This window comes from Acanthamoeba castellanii (assembly GCF_000313135.1).
Source record: "Acanthamoeba castellanii str. Neff unplaced genomic scaffold scf7180000084770, whole genome shotgun sequence".
Lineage (NCBI taxonomy): Eukaryota > Discosea > Longamoebia > Acanthamoebidae > Acanthamoeba > Acanthamoeba castellanii.
Genome location: NW_004457532.1, coordinates 1,161,116 through 1,162,340, shown reverse-complemented (window position 1 = coordinate 1,162,340; position 1,225 = coordinate 1,161,116). Strand labels below are relative to the sequence as shown.

The following is a 1,225-nucleotide window of genomic DNA, read 5'->3' as shown; positions in this document are numbered from 1 at the left end:
CCTCCCTCTCATCCGTGCGCACGTAGTGCTCGCGCAGAAGCCGCGCTACACGTCCCCTCTTCGTCTTTCGGTAAATCACGCGGGGCATCGAGATGAGTCGCCCATCTGCTGCTGGCTCCCCAACCCTCTCCATTCTTTTGATTTCTGTCATTATTTTTTCTTTCTTTTTATTTTAGTTTAGACAGCACCTCTTGGCCAATAAAAGCGTGTCATGCTGTTAGTGTGGTGGCATGTTGTTGGAACATTTGGAATGACTTGATGTTGGGTTGAACCTTGATCAGCATGCCACTGTCCTCCACCAACTCTGCAGTGATGATGAGGGCATTTTTGACACCTGTAGAAGTTGCCCCAGTTGCTGACTTTTTGAGTGTCAGTCAGAGGATTGTAAGGTGCGTGGTGGTGTCGTTCCTTAAGGACAAAACCGCGACCAGTGATGCTCTTCCTCAACACTCTCAACAGCGCCAAGCACCCTAAGCGGCCGCCTACAGCCCTCATGGCGCTGATCTTCCTGCACACGTGCCAGTGCTCCGCCGACCCTGCAAGCAGCAGTGGTAACCGTTAGGGAACTGCTCCCTGAAGAAGGTCCCCACGATGGGCAACGCGCTCGAGTGGGTGCCAGTCAGAAATCAATCCACGCTCGGTCAGCTCGCCTTGTGCGTACCGTCGGAACAGCCGACCAAAGTGGGCCAGCCAAGGCCTGCCCACCACACAGATTGACATGCGCGCACGCAGCACGAGGTGGTCGATGACGGTGTGGTTGTTCTTTGGTGTACTGTCTGCAATACAAAAATGGTGAAAAATTACTATCGGCCACATGAGTGACCGGTGGTCTCGGGTAATCTAGCCCCGCCGGGAGCCTGCTGGAGAGAGAGACGGTCATCATCAGGTCAGCGCGGATGGTGGTCGGGGGCGAAACGAAGAAGAAGAGCCGCGGGTACCCCAAGAGGCCGGTACGAGGCCCGGTGCCCGAGGCTGTGGCGGGTCGGAAGCCGCCGCTGCCGCTCGACGACGCGCCGGCAGACTGCGGTGGTTTGCAAACGTAAGCGAGTGAGCGAGTGGCGATGGACGTTGAACACTTTGGGGGGGGGGAGCGGAGTGGAATGGAGAGTACTGGACGGGGCGAGAACTGCGAGCGGCCAATGGCGTCCAGGACCGCGACCAGCCTGCCAAAGGTCGGCGACTGCATGGCAAGAAGGTAAGTGCCCTCCATGGAAGCGTCGTTTCG

The 1,225-nt window shown here is 57.4% G+C and overlaps 2 protein-coding genes across 2 annotated transcripts in view; both read right to left on the bottom strand.

Annotated features, from left to right (window-relative positions):
* ACA1_270810 (C2 domain containing protein) overlaps positions 1 to 133 on the bottom strand; it is a gene marked incomplete at both ends in the record, with an annotated part of 1,183 nt that extends 1,050 nt beyond the window's left edge. The window contains one exon of the mRNA XM_004341613.1: positions 23 to 133. Coding sequence (XP_004341661.1) covers positions 23 to 133 — 111 coding nt within the window. The remainder of the gene's footprint in view (positions 1 to 22) is intronic.
* Positions 134 to 840: 707 nt separating this feature from the next.
* The window catches only part of ACA1_270700 (GTPase-activator protein for Ras family GTPase), a gene marked incomplete at both ends in the record, with an annotated part of 3,831 nt that continues 3,446 nt past the window's right edge, over positions 841 to 1,225 (bottom strand). The window contains 3 exons of the mRNA XM_004341612.1: positions 841 to 857; positions 955 to 1,021; positions 1,112 to 1,180. Coding sequence (XP_004341660.1) covers positions 841 to 857; positions 955 to 1,021; positions 1,112 to 1,180 — 153 coding nt within the window. The remainder of the gene's footprint in view (positions 858 to 954; positions 1,022 to 1,111; positions 1,181 to 1,225) is intronic.